Source organism: Neovison vison, chromosome 7 (assembly GCF_020171115.1).
Source record: "Neovison vison isolate M4711 chromosome 7, ASM_NN_V1, whole genome shotgun sequence".
NCBI classification, from domain to species: Eukaryota; Metazoa; Chordata; class Mammalia; order Carnivora; family Mustelidae; genus Neogale; species Neogale vison.
The window spans coordinates 156,977,984-157,000,014 of record NC_058097.1 but is presented as its reverse complement, the minus strand read 5'-3'; the positions used below and the strand labels follow the sequence as shown (position 1 = coordinate 157,000,014).

The 22,031-nt window shown below is 47.4% G+C and overlaps 1 protein-coding gene across 1 annotated transcript in view; it reads left to right on the top strand.

Moving 5' to 3' along the window:
- Window positions 1-22,031, top strand: part of TRIM66 (tripartite motif containing 66) — a 58,499-nt gene that overhangs the window by 24,945 nt on the left and 11,523 nt on the right. The window contains exons 6-13 of the mRNA XM_044260249.1: window positions 1,059-1,206; window positions 2,045-2,177; window positions 2,482-2,598; window positions 4,017-4,131; window positions 4,702-4,848; window positions 6,970-7,087; window positions 8,461-9,362; window positions 10,763-10,924. Of these exons, the coding sequence (XP_044116184.1) occupies window positions 1,059-1,206; window positions 2,045-2,177; window positions 2,482-2,598; window positions 4,017-4,131; window positions 4,702-4,848; window positions 6,970-7,087; window positions 8,461-9,362; window positions 10,763-10,924 (1,842 nt within the window). The remainder of the gene's footprint in view (window positions 1-1,058; window positions 1,207-2,044; window positions 2,178-2,481; window positions 2,599-4,016; window positions 4,132-4,701; window positions 4,849-6,969; window positions 7,088-8,460; window positions 9,363-10,762; window positions 10,925-22,031) is intronic.

Here is a 22,031-nt window from a genome sequence, read left to right as displayed (position 1 = left end):
CTGAGTTTCACATCACTTACTAACTAGCACCTCCTGTTCCTCCCTCCTCTGGGGTACGCTTGCCACTGCATTTGATCCATTTGCCCAATCTACTTACTTGATCCTGTATCTAATTTTTATTAAATGTCTGGTATGTGTTGGGCCTTGTGCTGGGAGCTAGGGACACAGATACCCATGTTCTTTGCTTTCAAGAAATTCATAGTTTAATTAGTAAAACTTGTATTTCTCTTCTTTTTTCCCCCCAATGTGGGTTTGTTAGATGCCAGTAAGAGGACATTGTGAGAATCCATACATTCTGATGGCCTATGTTATTCAGGCCCAGACAGGCCAATTTTTTCCAAATCTCCCTTTTCCTCATGTTTTTACAATTAGCCCTGCAAGATGTTTGCTGACTGAATGAGTGAATGTCTGGACTAGGAGAGGACCAGGTTCTCTTGGGCCCAGCAAGCCCCAGTTGTGGAGGCATGACTCTGAGAGTTGGTCTGTACTTGTTCTTTCTTGGTCATATATGATCATCTCTCTCTGTACTTCCACAGCTCTGACTGCTCCCTTTTCGCAGGCATAAGGGATTTTCTGTTTTGCCTGTGCGCTTCCATTTCAATCCCTCATCTGCCTGGCAGACTTTTACTTGTCATTCCCTATCCAATCAGAAGTCACCTCCTCATGAAATAGTTCCTGGCACATCCTAGGCCGAGCCCCTGGGAAACCCCACTTTGCTTCCTTAGAACTTGATGTGGTCTTTTATCACAGCATCGCCCACTGATGCTGCCAGTCCACCACCCCATGCAGGCTGTGCATGCCTGGGGAGCCTCCCTCTGCCTTACTTACTCAAGTGTCCTCATCTGCAGCATGGGACTTGGGGGAAGAGCCCCCGAGGCCACTCTTGTTTTAGTCACAGAGGATGCTTTGCTTCACAAGCCACCTTGTGGCCCTCCCCAGAGGCTCTCCAGAATTGACTGCCCTCCAGGGAACAGCCCTCCAAGCTCCCAGCCCCTCCCAGAGGGCCCCCCACCTCCGGAGAAGGATGGGTCAGTAACTGCAGACCTCTGTGCTTGCAGAACTGCTCCGAGTGCAAGGAGAAGAGGGCAGCGCACATCCTGTGCACCTACTGCAACCGCTGGCTGTGCAGCTCGTGCACCGAGGAGCACCGGCACGGCCCTGCGCCTGGGGGCCCACTCTTTCCCCGGGCCCACAAGGGACCACCAGGTACCTCTCCCTGCAGTCCTCACCGGCTCACGTGCCCCGAAGCAGTGGCTCTTTCTTACCCTGCTTCCCTGCTGGGGGTGAGGGTAGGGGTGGCCTCCATACTATTCCCAGAGGACACGACAAGTTCATGCTAGGCTCTCCCTTGTTGGGGAGACAGGGCAGGGAGGGGTGAGTATGAGCCAGAGGTGCAGAGAATAGTCGTGAATTATCATGGGAGCTAGCTGAGTTCCCTACTTTCACCTTCATTTAGAGCAGTCATGCCTCACTTCTGTTTAGTGATTTGTCTAATTAAACAGCCAGGATCAGGGCTTATCCATTCATCCATCCAGTGCTGCTTGTTTTAAGTGACAGTCTTTGACCATCTTTGTCCAAGATCCTTGAACTGTGGGAGGGGTTTTACCTTTATGACACCCACAGGAACCAGAGTTAATGATCCATGTGATCTGGCCTGGAACCCCTCCTTCCACCCCCCTGCGCCCCCCCCTACCCCGCATCCTGGTAAGTAAAGAGGTTTAGGTTGAATTTTAGAGGATTCATTACTCTGCAGGAGATCTGTTGCTGCAGCAGCAAGCATCTTCCTCAGCAGCGGGCAGGCAGTGAGGGATCTGGGGCTGGGCCGTGTGTGATTTCTTCACAGCTAGGCAAGTCCCACCAGGCTTCGGTCACATTCTTCCTTGTGCTCCGAAAACCTCACTGGCCCAGAGAGAGGCCTGTCTTCCTTCTCTCCAAGTTCTTGGTCTCCCCTGTGTTCATTGAGGGCTGAGGGCTGCTCAGTGAAGCTTACCTGAGAGTCTTCCTAAGCAAGAGAAGCCCCACTTTTCTCTATCTTCTCTGGCAGGAGTGAGTGGCGGTTCTGGGGACTTCGCTTTGTACTGTCCTCTACACACACAGGAAGTGCTCAAGCTATTCTGTGAGACCTGCGATGTGCTCACGTGCCATAGCTGCCTCATGGTGGAACACAAAGAACACAGGTGCGGCTGGCCGCTGCCCCGAGGCGGCTCGGGAGGGCTCTGGACTCCACTTTGCTAATGCTGGGCTCCCAGTGTGTCAAAATGTTCTCCCTGCCTGGGCTAATCTGGGGCCCTGAGACTGGAGTTTTTGTCTCTGCTCCTGCTGTGGGCCTTCTCTGGGAAAGGCCTGAAGGACCAAGACTCAGCACTTTCCCTAGATATAATCCTAGCTTCTGTGGGCCAGGCTGAGACAATACATAGTGGGGGTTCTTGCTTGGCTGGCATGCTCAGCTCTCCTCAGCTTTTTCTTTGCCTCCTTCTTTAGGTGTAGACATCTGGAAGAAGTTTTGCAAAACCAGAGGATGCTTCTAGAAAGTGTGACTACACAGGTGGCTCATAAGAAATCCAGTCTACAGACATCTGCAAAACAAATTGAGGACAGGTAACACATACTAACCCCTTGCCAATGCTGGAAATGCTATGTTTCCTGACATCCTGGATCCCGATACCAGGTTATCAGATGTTGTACTTAGGAAGAATGCAAGGGGGTAAGCAGATGTGGGCATATGTCCCAGTAGACATATGTCCTGAAACTTAGAGGTCTTGGGGCCACTGAAAGGGCTTTGGGTCATCACTTAGTAGACAGAACCAAGCTAGATCAGAGTGATCAGTGTGAGTTTGGGCCTAAGCACATGCCTTCTGAATGTGGTCATGACATAGCCAGGGGTAGGTGCTCAAGAAGGAGGGCATAGAGCAGATTCTGGGTTTATCATGAAGATGTAGTAAATCAGTGGCAATTTGCCCTTATCCACCCTATCCGAGTGTCTTTTGTATAAATCTACAAGTGATATGGGGCCATTGATATTTAATGTGGGAAGAGGAATTAGTAGGAGCTCATCATGTGACAGGCACTAGGTTGGGCATCTACATGCATGGTTTTGTATAATTCTTATAATTTTTTGAGCTGGATTATCTCCATCGTTTTGATGAGGAAAATGAGGTTCAAAAAGGAACACAGCTAGTCAGTGACTCAACTGGATTTGAAAGCAGATCTGTGTGATCAAAGCCCATGTTCTTTAAAAAAAAAAAACTTTACTGATATAATTTATATACTTTAACATTGCCCTTTAAAATTTTTTTTTAAAGATTTTATTTATTTATTTGACAGGCAGAGATCACAAGTAGGCGGAGAGGCAGGCAGAGAGAGAGGAGGAAGCAGGCTCCCTGCTGAGCAGAGAGCCCGATGCGGGGCTCGATCCCAGGACCCTGGGATCATGACTTGAGCTGAAGGCAGAGGCTTTAACCCACTGAGCCACCCAGGTGCCTCTGCCCTTTTAAATTTTACAATGCAGTGGTTTTCAATGTATTCACAGAGTTGTATAAATCAGTATTACTGTTTACTTTTAGAATACTTTATCACTCCCAAAAGACACCTGATACACATTAGTAGTCATTCCCCATTCTCCCCAACATCCCCAGCCCTTTGCAACCCCTAGTCTGTTTTCTGTCTCTGCCCATGCTCTTTTTACTGCATGGCATTGTTCAGTGACATAACTCACTCTCTCTGTGCTGCCTCCAGTGCTGTGTAATCGGTGAGCTACTGGGTTGACCTGAGTGTGGACCTGAGACCAGAGAAAACCTGGTCGAGCTTTGGGGCCTTGGCCCACTTAGATCCAGTGTGCTGCGTAGTACCAAGGTTAGGGTGGTGATGGAAGGTTATCCTTTCTTTATATTTGGTGTCTGCTGGGCTCTGATTTTCACAGGCAGCCTCTAAGATATTAGCTGTTATGTTTACTGTCTCTAGTCCCTCGTAGGCCTGGAGGGAGGAGCTCACCATGCTTTGTCATGTTCTGTTTATAGGATTTTTGAGGTGAAGCATCAGCACAGGAAGGTGGAAAACCAGATCAAAATGGCCAAGATGGTTCTGATGAATGAGCTGAACAAACAGGCCAACGGACTCATAGAGGAGTTGGAGGTATATGAGGACAGATGGGTCACATGGATGGGTCAGTGTTCTCCCTAGGTCAAAAACCAGGCACGTATAAAACTAATCCCAGGGCTCAGAGCTGCCTGAGCTGGAATTCAAATGTGCAATTTGCACAGCTCTCTACCGTTCCCTATATCTTAAAATGTCCAGTCTCATTTGGGGAACATGGCTCATTAAGGGCTAGAAAGTCAGTTCAAACTCCCATCAGTGCTATGGCTATAAGGCAACTGCCTTCCTGGGCTATGCAGACTTATAGCCTCAGAAAAGACAGCCATGAAACAAGTCATGCCCGAGAGATTCAGACATTTGTTCACGTCCTCCTTCATTTATCACACATTCCCTACTGGCACTATAAAATTCACCCACCTTCCTCCCTCCTCTCTTGTGTCCTTCTGCTGCCCATGACAGCACTCTGTCCCACTGTCATCCCCTTGGGGACACAGTCTCATCTGACTCCATCAGGTTTCCCACCACGACATGAGCCACTAAACTCCCCAAACAGGTAGACCAAAGTCCAAGAATAGGATGAGGGACTCTGTCTTCTCTGTCCATACCCAGGGCATTACTAATGAGAGAAAGCGGAAGCTGGAACAACAGTTACAGAACATCATGGTCCTCAACCGTCAGTTTGAGCATGTGCAGAATTTCATCAACTGGGCTGTCTGCAGCAAAACCAGTGTCCCTTTCCTATTCAGCAAAGAGCTGGTAAGAGCTCCAACTCAGTAATCACTGCTTTGGGGTTAGTAAGTGAAAAGTATCTTTTACCAAACTCCACAGGGCCAAGGCCAGGTGCTGAAAGAGTCCTGCTTACCTTCAGGCAAGTCAGGTGGGAAATTTTGTAGTTCTGTGTTAGGTCTTGGATTTAGGCACGAGCCTGGACACTAGCAGTGTTCTTTGCAGACATCCCAGGGACAGTTATTTGTGTTCAAATGGGGGCTTGTATTTGAAGGAGGCATTGAGGATGATGTTGAGGTGTTGGGTTTGTGAGGGTGGTGAAGACCAGGAGGAGTGAGAATTTTGAAATATGTTGGTGGGGTGTATATTGGATTATGTTGGATCTAAAGTGCCTGCAGGGCATCTCAAAGGAGATGTCCCAAATCCGTTTCAATCGATGGGTCTGGAAGTCAGAGGGAAAGTCGGGGTTGGGGATAGAGATTTGGCAGTCACTGGGGAATTGGTGGTGCACTTTGGAAGAGTGTGTGAAGGAAGAAGAAGTTAAGACATCTGGAACCGAGGGGAATACTAGCATTCTCAGCATAGATGGAGGGAGAAGAAGAGTGAAGGATGGTGAGAAGCAACAGTCAGAGATGGATTACGGGAAAAGTAGGAGGGGGTGGTGCACAGAAATTAACAGAATTTCAGATTTCAAGTGGTCAATGTTATCGTTGCTACCTAGGTAAAAGAGGATGAATAGTGAAGAGAAGCCTTGAGATCTGGGAAACAGGAGGTCCCAAGTGATCTTTTAAAAGAAATTTCAGCAAAGCAGGAGGATGAAAAGCTAGTATGGGGGGACTGAGGGGAGGAGAGGAGGAAGTAGAAACAGAAGTGAAAAGAAGGGAAATAGGGTAGCTTGAGAAGGGACAGAGTTGGGAGATTGATTTTAAGTACGGAAGACATTTGCGCGAGTGTATTTGGGAGAAGAGGTTGATGATAGAAGAGATGTGTGGTGGGGTGAGCATACTGAGAAGGCAGAGGGAACCAGTTGACCCTAAACATAAAAGGCGAGGGGGGAGGATGGGAAGGTCTCCATATAATGTTTGGAGGTAGGCAGGGTACCAGTTTGGCGGCAGTTTGTCTTTTGTGTCTCTTGTGCTTTCTGAAGTAGGAGGTGATGAGAGGGTTAGGCACGGGGTAAGTGAGGCGAGAAGTGAGGAATTTAGTCACTGAGGACAGTGGAAGAGGAAGCCAATAAGAAAAGTAGTGATAAGAGAAAGGACAACAGGGTGTCCCCGAGGTTGGTGGTCATTGAAGTGACCCCAGATAACATGGCTTTGGGATGGCTGTATTGACCTAAAGTTAATGGACGGTGATGTGGAGGAAATTAGACCCTAGTGATATTGTGACTGCAAATGATGGGAAGCTGAGCTGGCCCTAGGGACTAATGGAGCGGGGCTTGGGAAATTCAGGGAGGCTAGAGAGCGCGCTCAGAAAGAGTGAGAACTAGTTAGAACAGGGGTCAGGCACTGCAAATGAAGGTCTCTAGATGAAGGAAAGGTCTGGGTACAGTGCCCAAACTGAAAAGAGACATGAAGGTGATTGACACTAAAAAGATGGAGGAAGAAGAGGCCAAGACGGTGACCAGGACATCAGTTAACTAGATGATAGCAGGGTGAGTTGGGACACTTGCCAAAGTCCTAGATGCATGGGAGAGTTCATGATAGGAGATGGATGCAAGGGATGAGGGAAGAGGAGGGCAGTTGATGAGGATGGGAGTTTTACATGTGGACAAAAGAATAGCAGTGGGGAGCTCAGAGAATATCTGCCACTTACAGGCTTTCGTATTGAGGTTATGGAAGAATGAACAGAACTCTTCAGAGGGCTGCCAGGCAGGTGATCCTGAGGGAGAATTACCAACAGTTTAAGGCCTGAAAGAGAGAAGACTATAGGGAATCCAGAAACCTGGATAACCTGGATAAGAGGAAGGGGGGAGGGCACAGGGCAGGGGAAGGGATATGAAGATACCAGTGCACGGAAATGAGCATATAGGGGACCTGAGGCTAAAGACCCATGGCTCCAAGCCCTTCAACCTGTCCAAAGAGTGAGGGAGAGGGAGTTGTCATTCAGGTGCAAGACGCCCACAGAAATGACCTTTGGTGCTGTTGTCAGATTGTGTTTCAGATGCAACGATTGCTAGAGACAAACTGTAACACAGATCCGGGCTCCCCTTGGAGTATCAGATTCACCTGGGAGCCTAACTTCTGGACCAAGCAGCTGGCTTCCCTTGGTGAGCCGGAGCCCATCCTGTGGGCTTTTACATAATTGCTAAAAATGAGGAGAGCACATCTGCTTAGCTTACTGGGTAGGTCAGTGTAAGCCCAAGAGAAAGGACTCCCTGAGACTGCCAGTGGTCCTGGAGTCACTCAAGAGACCCTTGTGTGGGTGTGGGGAGGAGGGTTGGGGGGAGGGGACAACTTCAATTGCAGTGCCAACACAGACTTTTGTAACAGGACCATTTGAAATCTGAGCTTTCCATTCTGCATGAATGCCCTATTACCTTGGTTTCATTGCTGGAGAGGAGACAAGCCAGTGGCCCTGCTCTCCAGAAGGCTGTGTGGCAGTGCAGGTGAATGTGTGTCTCTGTGGTCCTGCAGGGGTTATTAGTGTGTGTATTAGCATCAGAGAGAGGGGTAGAGAAGGGGAAGGAGGGACAGTGTCACCCCCACTGCCCCTTGGAGTTGAGATGTAAGCAGATAATTTTTGAGCTTCCCTCCTGCAGTGATTTCCTGGCATTTAATCTTAGGCAGAGTACAACTGAGGTCTGATGGTCTGATGTAGGTTTGTTATGCTAATGGCCACCTGCTGTCTTTGTTCTTGAACTTGACAGAGTGAAGAATAAAATTTAGGTTTATTTATTTATTTATTTTTGCTTCCCTCTCCCCTTTGAATTAATTCAACAGACCTTTGGTGGGCCCCTGCTGTGGGTCAACACCCCATGCTGGGCACTAAGGGACCAAAGGTGACTAGAACACACCTCTGGCCCTCAAGTTTCTGAGTCTTCCCCCAAGTAAGCATCATTGAAACAATGAGCAGAAGAAGCCATGAGACTGAGCTGGAGATGGATGCTGTCTGCTCATGTGCCAGGGCTTAGAGACCTCTGGACGATGCTGGCACTTGTTGCTGACATGATGTTGGGGTTCCCCGACTCCTTCCATCCTTCTTACCCAAAACACAACCCCCCAGACTTATATTTGGAGACTTGGTCATTTGTCCCACAGTCAGTTCCCCTTTGCAATTTTCCAGTCTGCTCCCTCCCCACCCCCAATGTTGATTTTTTTCTTTTGTCTGAGTCTGTGTTCAAAAGGAGTGAGTGCTGTTTGAAGGAGCCCATAGTTTTTCTAGTGGGATGAAAACAGTGAGACTGAGTATCTGGAAAAAGCTGAGCTAATTTCTCAAACACCACTGGCTGCCACAGGTCTGCATTGGTTCTATTGCTGGCAATATTCTAGGCTGAGCCTTGGAGATCAGGGTTGAATTTGCTCATCCTTGTGCCTGGTATAGGTTTATCAAATAATGTCCTTTGGTCCCAGGAGCTGCAAGTGGCAAGCAGGGAATAATTGCAGGTTACCTTTGGAAACACTCTCTGTTCTGAATTTCCAGGCTGTATAACTACTGAAGGTGGACAGCTGTCCCGGGCAGATACCCCTGCTTATGGAGGCTTGCAGGGACCGTCATCCTTTTATCAAAGCCACCAGTCTCCAGTGGCTCAGCAAGAGACTCTCAGCCACCCCTCACACAAGTTCCAGTCTCCAGCCCTGTGTTCCTCCTCTGTGTGCTGCTCCCACTGCTCCCCAGCCTCGCCCTCCCTCAAAGGCCAGGTCCCCCCACCCAGCATACACACAGCCCACAGCTTTAGGCAGCCCTCTGAGATGGCATCCCAACAACTGGGGTCTCTGCAGTGCTCTTCCCTGCTGCCCAGGGAGAAGGAGCTGGCTTGCCATCCTCAGCCCCCAAAGCTGATGCAGCCCTGGCTGGAAACCCAGCCCCCTGTGGAGCAGGAGAACACATCCCAGCGGCTGGCACCACAGCTGACTTCCCAGCCAGTATGCATCGTGCCCCCGCAGGACGTTCAGCAAGGAGCCCATGCCCAGCCTACCTTGCAGACCCCCTCTATCCAAGTCCAGTTTGGCCACCACCAGAAGTTGAAGCTCAGCCACTTTCAGCAGCAGCCGCCTCAGCAGCTGCCGCCTCTGCCCCCTCCACCGCCTCCACCCCAGCAGCCGCCGCCTCCCATACCTCCGTCCCAGCATCTGGCCTCTAGTCAGCATGGGAGCCCTCCTGGGCCTGCCTGTTCCCAGAATGTGGATATAATGCACCACAAATTTGAGCTGGAGGAGATGCAGAAGGACCTGGAGCTTCTCCTTCAGGCTCAACAGCCCAGCCTACAACTAAACCAGACCAAATCTCCTCAGCATCTTCAACAAACCATTGTGGGGCAAATCAACTACATTGTGAGGCAGCCAGCGCCTGTCCAGTCCCAGAGCCAAGAGGATGCTGTGCAGGTGAGCCTCGGGGTGGCTGGGGAGGGGTTGGCAGGGGAGACACACATTCTCCCTGTCCTGGGATTACTCGGTAAACACAGCCTCCGCAGTCACTGGGTTGCAAGGGAACACAGTTTCTTCATCTGTGGGTGTCCTTGAACTCGGCGCTCACATTTCAAGTCCTTCCTGGACTCCACTGCCTGTCTCAGGAAAGCTCCCCAAAACACAGTAGTTCTGACAGAGATCTGGACTCAGTACTCTCCAGAGTGGCCTGGCTTAGCCCTGCCCTCCTAGATGACGCTAGGGACCTTGTCCATCAATAGAACCTTCCGAGCTGTGCCACACTCCTGCCACTGCCAGGACAGAGGGAGGTTATCTCTTGTCTTTGTAACCTCTCACTTCCCTTGCTGGGAACTTATGAATCTCAGATGGAAGGGGAGACCTTAAGGAGTGGAGAGTAGGTATGCAGTAATGCTAGTGGACAGCATCTTTACAACACCACACAGCTGTAGACTTCAAATTTGTTTCAAACCTTCTAAGCTAGGTATGTTTTATATATACTCTATCGTTTATTCTATCAACAGTGTTAGGTAGGCCTTGCCAGTCATTTTTTATAGGCACAGAGGTGGGGGTTGGAGAGGGCAAGGACTTTGCCTAGATATCCTAAACACTGAGCGACAGAGCCAAGACTTGGATCCTGGTCTGCTGACTGTAATTCCGCAGGAGAGGCCTTGTTCTCTCCCCTGGGGGGTTGGGTGAGGGGTGATGAGTGCTGCTCCTCTCTTCTCTCAGCTAAGAGCCGATTCAGGAGGTACAGATTGTACCTCTGGGATCTTTGCTGGTTTCCACATCTTCATCCGTAACTCGTGCTTTTCTTTTCTTCTAGACTTTCCTATTCTTGCCTCTTCTCCCTGTCCTTTCTCACTTCCCCCTGTGGTGTCTCCTTTAAATGTGTAATCACATTTATATCTTCAAAGCGGCTCTAGGGACTTTTACTTTATTATAAAATATAAGGCCTCACATTTATGCTTTAGCACCGACAATGTCAGATCATCTTCAAATGTCTCCCTCTGAGGCTCAGTTCCTTTGAGGAGATAGGAAATCATCCTGAGGATGGCAGAGAAAGGTCTAGGGTTCATTGAGGACCACAGGCAAAATGTAAGTCAGATGTGTTAGGATCACTATGGTGAATACAACAAGAGTTTGACCAGAATTCTCGTTTTGGCTTCTATCCTAAGACTGTCATATTTGGATGTAGTCTCATGAAAAGTTTAGATAAGAGGATCTTTCTTTCTGAAAATTTTCCAGCAGTTCACAATGCGTCGTTGGTGACAATGGGCAATGCAGGGTGGGTGTCAGCCTTTGTCGCCGCTGCTGTTCTTTGCAGGAAAACCCACCCAAGTTCTTATTTTCTCCTTCAGGCTTCAGATGAGCCTTCAGCGTCTGAAGGTCCAAAGCCAGCTCTCCCTCTTGACAAGAATACTGCTGCTAACTTGCCCCAGGCTCCTGGGGAGGAAACCCCTCCCGGTGTCCCTCCACTGGACGGCACCATCCAGCACTCCTCTCCAAATGTGGTGAGAAAGGTACTAATGGAGCCTGCTTTCCCTGACCACATGGGACCCCCTGCCAGCCAAGACCCCAAGGACCTGGATGAGGATGACTGGGTGGGGGGAGGAGTGTCCCTGTTCCATCCCTGGATATTACACAGCCCTGACTCATGCCTTCTGTCCTAATGAGTCAGCACCATAGGTCCTCCTTCATGCCCATTTCCACTCCCACATGCACACTTGAAATGGGACCAATTGGGCTTCGTTTGGAGTATAAGGGGGAAGGAAAAGGGAAAGAAAGCCAATTTATGACACACTTACACTGGGCTTGGAATGGTGCATGGGCCTTCACGGTTCTGTGAAGTGACCGTCTCCATTTTCTAGCTGAGGTAACTGAGATTCAGGGCCCTATAGCTAGTAGGTGAAAGAGCTGAGGTCTATTTAAAATGAGGTTTGTCAGAATCCAAAGACTGAACTGTTTTTTTCTCTGCAACAAAAATGGGGAAAATATTTTATGTGGCTGCATGACCCAAAGTTGATGGGCTTTAGAATTTGAATCAGTGGAGTTTGTCGGGGTGGGGGGTAGGGGAGTGATCTGCAGCGATGTCCTGACAAGGTGACTGAGCCGCTAGGGCACTGAGAGCTCTTGAAGATAAGCAACTGGAGCCCTTCCTGTCTGCTGACTTCCCTGCTTGCTACAGGGCATCATTTACTCTGGCAACTACCCAGAGCCCCACAACTCGTCAGCTGTCCTCCCCATATCCCTGCCCTTCACCCTCACCCCTGCCATAATCCTAGCTAGAACCTCACTCAGACCTTCCCATCTCCCCTGTCCCTGTTCCACTACCCTTTTGCCTTCTCTGGTCTGGTTCCCTCGGTCCCCCTGCACTTCCAGTCAGCCGTGTGCTTGAAGCCGTGTCAGGTGTTGGGTACCCCCAGCCTGTGCACTCAGCCCTGCACAAGGCTCTGGCTCTGCAGCCGTTCTGCATTCCTGCCCCTCACCATATTTCCCCCAGCACCATCGCCACGTATATCTTAGTCTATCCCAGTGATACGTGAGAAGAGACTGCAGAAAAGTAAAAGATGCAAAGATGAAATGGTAACTTGGAAATTCCTGGTGGCTCTTGAAGTCCGGCTAGGCCTTAGTATTACTGGGTTTTGGTCTGTGCTGGGCCTGTCCTGCCCTGTTAAAACAGTTTGGCCTAGAGGCCATAGAGATGCTATAAATGGACTCTTTGTGGCTCTCAAGGGTTTAACTTTTTATACTTGGGCCACTTACCTATCCATCTGTCCAGTTATTTATTTACTCAATGTTCAAAAAATATAGATCTGTCTCCTAGTATGTGTCAGATGTTTTGCTAGGTGTCAGGCACATATCGGTGAATAAGAGTCTCACATTGGAGCTTACAGTCTAGCAGGAGAGACAGATGGTTAAATGAGCAGCAACAATAAATGTGATAAAGTGCTGGGATAGTCACTGGGGTAGAGAGAAGGAGGGTGTAACATTGGAAAAACTATTCACAGAGAACTTCCTAGGGGACATGATTTTAAGCTGAGATTTGAAGAAGTCAGGCTAGTGAAGGGAGATGAGGGAGAGGGCTGGACTAAATAATCAGAGGGAACGGCCAGTAGGAGGGTCCAGAAGTGAGAGAAAGCCTGGGGTACTTCAGGGGGTTTCAGAGTGCTTGGCTTGGTGGGAACACGAGGTGGACTGGGGAATGGGAATGGAAGCAGACTGCTTGGAAGGCCCTGTAAATTGTGCTCAAAGTTTAGCATTTGGTCTTGGGAGTTGTGTTGTGAGGAGTGAAGGAAGGATTTCTTAGCAAAGAGGGACATGGTTTGAATTAAATTTTAGAAAGGTCACTTTAGCTATAGGAAGGGAGACCAAAATAGTACAGAGGAGAACAAGGAGAGATTGAATGGAACCAGCAACAATGGGTATAAGGAGGAAGCACGGACTTCAAGAGATCAGATCACAGGAGCTTTTGGACTTGGAGTCTGATTGGTGATGGGAAGTGATGGAGAGAAGGTCCTTTGGCTTGACATCCAGGTCTGTCTTGCCCACTGGGTTGCCGTTCACTGAGGTGGGAGCATGGGAAGAAGAGCCTATTTTGGGGGAGGAAAAAGGTAAATTTGAATTGTAGGCATTCTCCTGTGGAAGCTATATAAGAAGATGCCCAGAAGTTAGCTAGCTTTAGATGTCAGTAGTTCAGAAGGAAATATGGGGATTGGCAGTGCTCAAGGGTTAGGAGAAGCCATGTACAAATTATTGCTGCTTTAACGGGGTCTGCTTCTGTTTCTATAGACAGTACGGAGGAAAGGAGGGGAGCCAAGTGCAAACATGAAGTCTTTGTGCTCATGTGGGTGGCCCATAGGGCTCTCTGAGCATCAAGGGGATGCTGCCCTACTGTGTGTATATGGGTTGGCAGTGGGGTTAGTAAGGTCCTAGGAACTCTAAAGTCCTCATTTGGAGCTATCTCTGGCCCTTATTAACTTGGGCTCAGGGAGAGGTTCAGGGGAGTATGTGGCCTGGCCCTTTCCTGGTAGGCTTCTTCATGGCTTTGACTCCCCACCCCCACCAACCACAAAAAGAACCTCAGGGTTGCCATCCTGGCTTCGAGGAGCCTTTGGGTCTACTTGACTGAGAGAGTTACTGGTTAGACACAAAGCTACCAAAATAAGAAAAAGGACTTCCTTTTTTGAGGGAATTCATTGCCTTGAAGCTGGGATTGGGCATGGCGGAGGGTGAGATGGTTGAGAACATGAAATACCATTTTGAGTCTCTTATCATTGAATGATAATACTTTGTATAGCATTTTTCTACCTGTTCCTTAGGTTTTTACATGGAGCATTTCATTTTATCTCTTTGTTTATCCTAGAAGTACTATGAGGAAGCCACTTTCATATTCCCCTTTGAAAGATGTGGAAACTGAGACACAGAGAGGTTAAGTGACCCACCTAAGAGCTATACAGCAGAGCATTGAAAAGTTAGGACCAGAGCACGGGTTCCTGACCCTGGCCGTGCTCAGGGGCTAGGTTAGATCACCTCTCCTTGGGCACTGCAGTGGGAGAGTCAGGACTCCATCTGGCCTCTCACTTGCTGGATTTTCCTCTTTATACTCATTGGGAGTAGCCTAGGCCCTGCTGGAGAGAGGTCTTAGGACCCAGCTTCGTCTGGTTATCTGGTTAAGGTGTTTTAGCCTCCAGCCTGCTCCTAAGCCCGTGATGGCCTGCAAGTACCAGGAAAGTCAGAGGTCTATGTGAAGGCCACAGAACGGAGGAAGCCGTGGCAGCCAGCGCCTCTCTGAGTGTTCTGCAGGGACTTGGTCACGCGCTGAGCTGCTGACTGACATTCCTTCACCACGGGGAGGACTCCGGTGACAGCACAGCGGCTGCGCACACGCCCTCTTGAGTTGGTGCTAACTGAACTGCTGGTGAAGGCATTGCTGCCGAAAAGTGAGATAGGCAAATTTTTGAAGGATTTTCTAGTGGCTTGAGCTCTGCTCTCTCAGAGGCAGCGACGCCTACTACCTTCCCTGTATCTAGCAGGGTGTTCTGGAATGAATTTTGACATCTGTCTGGCCCTCGCAGTTGCCTCATCTTGGTTTAGCCACTCTGAAGAGAGACCATGGTTACAGCGTGATGACAGAACTCCTTACATCCTGAGTGAACCTGGAAGGCATTTTGACGGCTTCATTTGTACTTTTGAATGAGTCAACTGATGAGAAACACACACACTGTCTTCCTCAGAGCTCTTGTGGAGTCAAGGATGTAGGCATCACAGAGAGCCTATCCGAGCCCAATTCAGCTGCAGGAGGACCTCTCTTCTGCTTATATGTGGTCCACATCCTCTGCAGGAGGCTGAGAGACCACCAGGATCCTGCTGATGGCTTCAGAGGAATCTGAGATTTATTTTTAGCAAACGATGCCTAAGCAGGAGGCTTTCCTGTGGTCTGCATTAGTAAGAGTGACGCAGAAGAGCGAGGGATGATGACTCACACGAGCACTCACTTCATTACCAAAGCGCTCTGATGCCTGAGCTCACAATCTGATTCCTACAACTCAGATCTACATTAGCATGTGGAGGAGGAAATTAAAGCCCAGTGACGGGAAGTATCTTGCTTAAACCCGTTCTCTAAATCCTGGGTTTCATAAGGAAATACAGGGTGTCCTGCCTTCCTGGTCTCCACATTCACGTCTGTGGGCCGGATCACGGCTTCTCAACTCCAGCAATGGTCTTTTCTTTAAAGCTCGGCCTCAACAGCAGAGCTTGGTCAGAACCTTCCCAGGGCCTCAGGAGGCTTTCTTAGGGCACAGCCCAGCTTCTGGTCAGCAGTTAGCAGTTGCAGAACTGTACAGAGATCTTCTCTGGGCTGCTCAGAAGCCAAGCCAAGCATTCCCCAGGTCTGGCTCCCTGAATTTCACAGCCTCTAGGAAGGCTCTTTCCTCAGTTCTAGCTCGATTTCATTCACAGACCAAATCTAAGATCCTTGTCTAGGTCTCCTGGTCCATGAGAAAACAGGTCCTTGTTTCTGGGCCCTGAAACTCCTTACACTGGACTGGCCAAAATATCTCTGGGCAAATTCTCCTAGTCTCCAAGGCTTGGGTTTTGGGGGTTCCACTCATTCTGGCTTTTACTTCAGGTTTACTGGAATCCACTTATTCTTTTTCTCTTCCTTCCCCCTTAGACTCTGGAGTCCTCTTTGCTTTTCCTGTCCTTCCTGAATCATCAGGGCGTGGGGCACTCTTCAGCTCTTCTCTCTCCACCACCCATGAATGTTTTCCTATTTGACTCTGGTCAGTTAACATATGTTACCATATCCACAGGAGTAGCCTTAATTTGCACAAGAGCTTTTCATGGAGTTGGGGGAGCACTCACTGTTATTAAAGGGCAACAACTTATGAAACCACTTGCTAGGAAAGTTAGTTCCTTCCTCAGATGTCTGACTCAGTTGTTTGAAGATCTGCTAATGTTCAACTAGTCTACCTGATGTGAAGCTGTCAAAATATTCCAAGATTTAATTCATAAATCTGTTTATCTCAATCCTTGTCTCCTTATCTGTTTCCTTCAGCCAAAGTGAAGGCCTTTAATGTGTTTCCAAGATAGTTTCCAAGTCTTTGCCCCTTCTCCTGTGTATGTTTACAGGGTGGTCAGTCTTTAACAATTCTGATGATTGGGACAAAACCCTAAAACCAGAAGTGAGCAGGTGAAGCTTCAGAGCAGCAATGAGAACAGAGGTCATACACCCACACATCCTACTCGGTGTGAGATCATAAGTCCCTGATCAGGTATCTAGACAGAGGTCTTGACTGCAAGCTTAGTTATATGGTTTCCTCTAGAATTTTTCATTTTCCTGCATTAGAGCAGTAAGCAGGGTAGAAGCAAGGAGCTGGGATTTCTGAAATGGCAGCTAACGACAAGGGAGAAGACAGGAAACATCACCTGGGAAAGTGCCACACTGGGAGGTCATTTGGCGAAGGGACAGGCTCAGTCCTACAGGCCTTAAAGCATCACTGAACTGCAGCCTACTCCAGCAATAGAAGTCCATCCAAGTTCCTTTATGTCACTAAGAATGGTGTAATGAGGCTCCATGTACTTTGTTTATTATGACAAGGTGGTGTGTAAAGTTTTAGAAGTACTCCTATTCAAGATATTTTAAAGCCAATTGCATTTGTTACTGAAAGAGGTATGTTTCAGATATTTGGAAAATTAATTTCTGTGGAACACCACCCTATTTGTGCTCCTCTATCCCCAGCAATATTATCTTGCTGTAAGAACCTGGAACTTATATTAAACTCAGGGCATGTGCATTAAGTGTCTGTTTATTGACTTCTCTATCATGTCTTACTAGACTACTAGCTTTCTGGCTGATGGCACAAAATCAAAACCAGCCAGAAGATTTTTAAACCTTCCTAGTCTTGGGCCTATATATGCTTGGGAAATCTGTGAGTGATGACTCTGTGTCTCAGTTTCCTTTTCTGTTGAATGAAGGAACCATGCTTTCTCTGAATTTCGATAATACCGTGTGCCAGTCATTGCAATAATGTAAGCACATTGAACTCCAGAACAAGATCTGAATGGTGAGGATGGGGGGAGGGGAGCACCAGGTGGAAGAGCAGCGGTCAAACAGGAGACAGGCTAGGTGGGTGAAGAACTGCATAGGTGACTAGTAAAAGAGCCTGAAGGTCAGACAGTTCAGGGAAGTCATAGGTCAGGCACGTTGTGAAGGCAGGTGGTTCAGACAGGTACATTCTATAGGTTTCAGGTGGGATAATTTAGACAGGTCACAGGTCAGGCAGGTGGCAAACAGATCAAGGAAGAAAAATAAGAGAGGAAAGGAACAAAGATAGGATCATGCAAGTATGGGAGAAGGAGAGAAAATTAGGAGCAAGCGATGAGATGCTAGGTAAGAGGCTCAGGACAGTCTCCCCTTGTACCCCAGTGCCTGAGCTGATTATCAGAGTCAATGTTTTTGGCATTTTTGACTTTTCTTTCTGTCCTGAACTAGAAAATAGTTTATTTTCACTTGCAAACCTCAAAATACGTATTTTTACCTCATGAAATCTGTAGGTTTTGTATGTGAAGAAGGCAAGGTATCTGTTATGTAGCTGACAACTTGGGAAGCAGTTGCTCTATACAGACCTTACAGCTGGCCATATAATTTTGCCTCCTCACACTGGACCCCTGAGGGATCCTGGGTGCTAGAAGGGCAGGCAGCATCATCTCCATGGAGGGATGAGCTTCTCCTGGGTGTGCGACACCAAATGTCAAGTCAAATGCCACGTGCCCAAGCCTGGCATGCTCTCAAGAAGCCCCATCCTTCCTTCCAGACCCTGGAGACCCAGCCTCCTTTCCTAGCCCTGAAATTTGGCCCTCTCCTTCTCCCTACTCACCTAGTAGCACTGACAGCAGGGTAGGATGGAGGTTCTCAATCCTCTCTTTGTTCCTGCACAAGAAATATTTCTGTGTGTGTGTGTGTGTGTGTGTGTATTTTAAGATTTTATTTATTTGTCAGAAAGAGATAACATGCACAAGTGGGCAGAGTGGCAGGCAGAGCGGCAGGCAGAGGCAGAGAGAGAAGCAGGCTCCCCACTGAGCAAGGAGCCTGATGCGGGACTCGATCCCAGGACCCTAGGATTGTGACCTGAGCCAAAGGCATTAACCCACTGAGCCACTCAGGAATCCCTTGTTTTTATATTCTGTACCTCTTCACTCCAGAGAGCCAAATGAAATATCAACAATACCACCACAGTATACCTGTGTTCCTGAAATGCCACTGTATTTGTGTAGCCTGTAGAAATGGGGTGGGGCTGGCTTCCTTCTTGCACTTCCTCTGAGATCCTTCTCAGACTTCTCATGTGGATGTTTCTCAGGTTCTTTTTACCACTACCAGAGCTTCCCCCTACTTCCTGATGGCCTGATGGTCTCCTTGAGGTTGGCTGTGGATGTGGACATGAAGAAGACTAGTTTTCAGTATCTTAGGACATGCTATTGACCCGGAGCTATGTGCTGGCTGCTATAGGAGCAGGTTCAGCAGGCCCAGCTCAAAATAAACTCTGATAGAATTTCCATAGTTCTTCCATGGCTCAGTCTGCATACCCTCCTCTATCATTACATTAAGTCACACTTCATGATATGCAATAAGTAATCAGGAAAGGGAGTTGATATCCTACAAAAGCATCCTGCCTCTAATCTGCAGATAGAGGTGGAGATAGCCTACCTCTAATCTGGGGAGTTTTTGTCCTTGGGAATTTCATGTTGTGCCTATTTTGTGACATACAGCACCTGACTGTTTTTACTTGGGATTGCCACTGGCAGTTATTTGGTGCCCTTCATGCTTGGCACCAAGGATCTCATAGAGCCATCTGTGTCTTTGGCAGACGAAATGACCACCAGAGCTACAGAAGATATACATGTCAAATGGGGAAAGGGTGAAAGAAACCAACTCAAAGGATTAGACTGTCATTTATTACAGAAGGGATTGCAACCATCACTGGGCATTCTTGTCCTTAGATAAGGAAAGATAGAATCTTAAAATGCTGTGGTGTGTAACCAGGACAGCAGGGATGCCAAGGGGAGGCAGGTTACGGCATGTTTGAGATAGCTCTTCCATACTTAATCTACCCAGTTTGTTTTGAGTTTTCTCCCCAGACCACCTTCTCATCAGTATTTATCTTGGGACTTAGACTGTAGAGCAAATTGGATCCTTTTTATTGAACACTATTGAACTACCAAGGAACATACAAAAAACAAACGCTGGGGAGACAAAGGGCATTTATATTTAGCTTGTCTGCTTTTTAAAATTGAGAATTAAGAATAGAACATAAAAGCTTTACCAAAGCAGTAAAATAACAAGGGGAAAGCATTGGGAGAGAAGAGAAAGAGGTGATAAGAAAAAGAAAAACAGGAGAGGAAGAGAGAGACGGTTGAAGAAAGCAGGCAAGGTAAGGACAGTGGCTGAGTGTGGGAGAGGGGAAGATGAGTTCACACAGAGAAGGACCAAACCAGCCAGGCCATGGTCAAGAGTGTGGCTTCAGCGCCGAAGATCTGGATTCTAAATCTGTAAAAATCCCACATCACATGTCATGCTTATTTGTTGAAACATTGAAAGCATTGCCCCAAGATCAGAAATAAGACTAGGATGGCTACTCTCACTAGTTTCATTTGCCCTGGTCCTCCTGTACTTAGCTGGCAGAGTAAGGCCAGAAAAACAAATGCAGGAAAAGGAAGGAGTAAAACTTAACTAATCACGGAAGGCAAGATTTGTGTGCACAGAAATTCCCCAGGCGACTTCAGCAAGGTCTCTGGGTACAAGGTCAATCAATAAAAATCAATTGCATTTCTATGTGTGAGGCACAAATAAAGGGAAAATGGAGATTTACAAAGTGATGTGTTCAACTGCAAAAAATATTTCAGATGCCTTGCCGAGCCTCGTTTTTCTCAAGTATAGGGTTAGGGCCGCAAGAACAACACTAACAGTCACAATACGAGGGGCAGCAGCGGCAGTAGCTGGGGGTCACAGAGTACCTGCCACGTGGTGGACAGTGTTTTAACACTTTACCTGGATTTGTTCTTGTCACCTTCACAACCACCCTTTAACATTTGTGATGAGGATTTAGTGAGGAAATGTATGTAAGATACTTAACAAATTTCCTCACATGTAATAAATGATCAATAAATGTTAGCTATATACAGACAATCATGATTTTAGAGAGACACATAGATCCAGCTGTTAATAGAGCGGAGCTGCTATTTGGTTCAAGATTTGTAGAATAAACAGTCATACATTGTTGTTTTTTAAAAAAAATTTTAAATAGCTCATGAATTCATTTATTCAGTCAGGTCTAGAAGCTGCTCCTGGGTCTAGAAATACAGTGGGTAAGCAAAATAGATAAAATCTATGCCCTAATGGAGTTTATGGTTTACGGGGGAAAATAGAGATTCATCATATAGTCTCACAACTAGGAGAATATCACCCACCCCCCGCGGAAAAAAAAAAAAAAAAAGGAGTTACAAGAATGTAAAAGGGAGGAATGAGGTCCGGGCCACAGAATGAAAAGAGGCTTTGATTAAAAAAAAAAAAAAAAAAAAAAAAAAAAAGGAAAAGGAAAAAAAAATCACAGGTGAGCTGAGTTTAGAAGGACAAGCGGTATAGGGGCAGGGATAGGGGAATGTTCCATGGAGAGGAAGAGGTCTGTTTGAAGGGGATGAAGGTTGTAGGTGAAAAGAGAGCTTTGCATGTTTCAGGGATTGAAAAAAATGTCTGAGTGGCTAGAGCTCAGAGAATGGGAGGGTGATTATGTGAACTGTGGCTAGAGTAGGACAGGGGGTGGGCAGTCATTTTCACAGCTGTCCTAAGAACAGTGCAGTGTACTGTGGGGCTTCATGCAAAGGAATGATGTGGTCAGATTTGTGGTTTGAAAATATTTCTCCAATGAGGAGACTACTGCTATTGTCTGGGAAAATAGGAGAGTGTAACCCAGACTAGGACACCAGCAATAGAGAGGAATTAGTGGGAAGATATGTGACTTGTTTAAGGGGTAGAATTGATGAGGTTTGGAATTAGCTTGGGTGAGGGAGGGGGGATGGCCCACTGATGCTTCCCCTCCTAGCATCTGACTTGAAGAACTGGGTGACTAGGAGGGGCATTCACTGAGGTAAGGACAACCTTTCTTCACTGTTAAATAGGTTTGCTAATTTTGTAGTGAAACTTGAAATGATATTTGAAGTGTTTACTTTTCTGTGGAAATTTGAATATTTTACTCATGGGGAAAGGCTGAAGACACTGATTTTGGAAGCTTAGAGATATTTACTCTTTGTTTCCCCTTTGACTTTCAAAAGATGCCAAGTTGTTCTATTTTTAGTCTAAAAAGAAAAAAAGGCAAGGATATCAAACTTCTAAATTCCTAAATATTACATTTAGAACCAGTCTCTCACCATCCTCCCTCCATCATATGTGTTTCTCCAATCTGTGAAATGGAATGCATCCAGTGCAGAAATCTATGTCTTTAACTTCACTTTGTGAACCTTTAGGTCTCTTCTTCCTGCAACACCAAGTAGTTAGACAGGAGAAAACAATTCTTGGGGTTGGGAAGTTACAGCCTCATCCAATGATTGTCCATACTCAGTCATATTAAGACCTAGCTGCTCTGATGTTCTTTGCTTCTGGCTTGGAAGGTCCTGGACAGATAGAGTTGGGCTAGGAAAGACTTTCCCATCTCTTGGTCAAAGCTTTCCCTTAATGCTAGTGGTTCTGGAGTTGATCTGAGCAAGCCCATGAAAAGTGCCTAGAGTTGGCTCAGGTTCCCCAGGACTCATTGGGTCTCCCTAGACCTTGGCATTATCTCAGAGAAGGCCTGAGGCAGATCAGAGTTTGAGCATTCTGGACTTCTTTCCATTTATATGTAGCAGAAACTAGCCCAGAGGAATGCCAGCAGGGATGAGAAGGCACTAGTGGTTTATTCAGTGGGAAATGTGAAGTTGAAGGGCAGTCCCACAGTCTGATCCTATGCCCAAGTACTGGATGGAGGTGAAGAGTGTGGGTTGATGGTAGCTCCGTGTGTGTGTGTGTGTGTGTGTGTGTACCACCCTCATGGCAGGTTGTAGGTGATCTCTGTCATTCTCCCACACTGTTTCATCACT